The sequence below is a fragment of the Nematocida minor genome, assembly GCF_024244105.1.
Source record: "Nematocida minor strain JUm1510 chromosome Unknown 7781, whole genome shotgun sequence".
Taxonomy (NCBI): domain Eukaryota; kingdom Fungi; phylum Microsporidia; genus Nematocida; species Nematocida minor.
Genome location: NW_026250297.1, coordinates 1 through 1,274, shown reverse-complemented (window position 1 = coordinate 1,274; position 1,274 = coordinate 1). Strand labels below are relative to the sequence as shown.

The 1,274-nt window shown below is 37.4% G+C and overlaps 1 protein-coding gene across 1 annotated transcript; it reads left to right on the top strand.

Annotated features, from left to right (window-relative positions):
- NEMIN01_2503 (uncharacterized protein) lies at positions 1 to 1,274 on the top strand (the record flags this gene model as incomplete). The annotated part of the gene is made up of 1 exon (XM_051478445.1): positions 1 to 1,274. A coding segment is annotated over one exon (1,274 nt), but the record flags the coding sequence as incomplete, so codon positions are not given.

The window sequence follows — 1,274 nt, the reverse complement described above, 5'->3', positions numbered from 1 at the left end:
ACATACATCACAATATGCAACAGTGCGCCCTCAAGTAACTTTAAATTCACAGAGTTCGACTGTTTTACCAGGGTGAGAGAAGTCACTCTGATTGATGTGTCTTTGCACTCGAATACTTTTAAGGACATGGAGAAAATCACAAAAATGAGCGAAATAACTTTTAAAGGAAAAACAAAGCTAGTTGGCGATACAAGCGTAAAGGTAGACATAGACAGCCTTGAGAGTCTGGTGATAAGCGGACTAGACGTGGCAGAAATAAAACACTTTTTGTCGGCTCTGGATATTGAATCCAGAGAGTACTCGTCATTTCGGCTGTCAATTGAAAAGATCAGCTTGGTCGATACTCAGATCATCTCCAGTCTATCTTACCTCCCTTCTCTGGCCTGTCTGTCACTGAATGACATAGTGTTCAAGGGGGTGCCTGATTTTACTTTCATCAAAAGAATTAAAAGCCTGCACACCTTGAGAATGCTGAACATTTTCTATGGGTACAATGAAAAGTACGAAGAAAGCTCATTCGAAAACATTAGAAAAAATGTAAACTATTTGAACATAAGCCAGGTGCAGAACGAAAGCAAATACAGCGAATACACAGAGGAAGAGAAGAGCATTATTGCAGAGAATAAAAAGATAGGAAGTGAGATTTCTCTCTCCTACTTCTCCTCGAACAATAACATTTATAGCGATCTGGGCATTAGCAAAGTCAAGCTGAGAGAGTTTACTAGCATACACGTTGCGTTTCCTCTTTTGAAGGGAAGAACAGTGTACGACGCACTGATTTATGACATGAACTTTTCTTTGAACCTGAAAGAGAAGAGTCTGACCATTATGGCAAACATGCCATTTGAAGAAAATGAGATACTTACTGGAATAACCAACAGTCTAGATTGTCCTTTTAGCTCGTGCGATGAGATTAAGAACATAAAAATAAGCATAACCAACAAATCATATCTAAGTGATAAGTTTGTACATACTCTGATAAGTTTGTTGTTTTTATATCCAGACTCCAACCCCATTGAAACTATAACAATTCTTTCAAAAGAGACTGCATCTGTGCATATAGAAAAACTTATTGAGTGCGGCAAAAGGTTCAAAACTCTGAAAAGAATAGAGTTTATAAACAGTCGGCCATATAAGAATGGATCTCCTATTGTTAAAGATGATACTATAGAAGAAGTAAAAGATACACTTGACTACAAAATAGATATGATAGCTAAAGTTGAAAAAGAAAGTTATAGCTACAGAACCATTATCACCTTCTCCAGAGAGGCTCA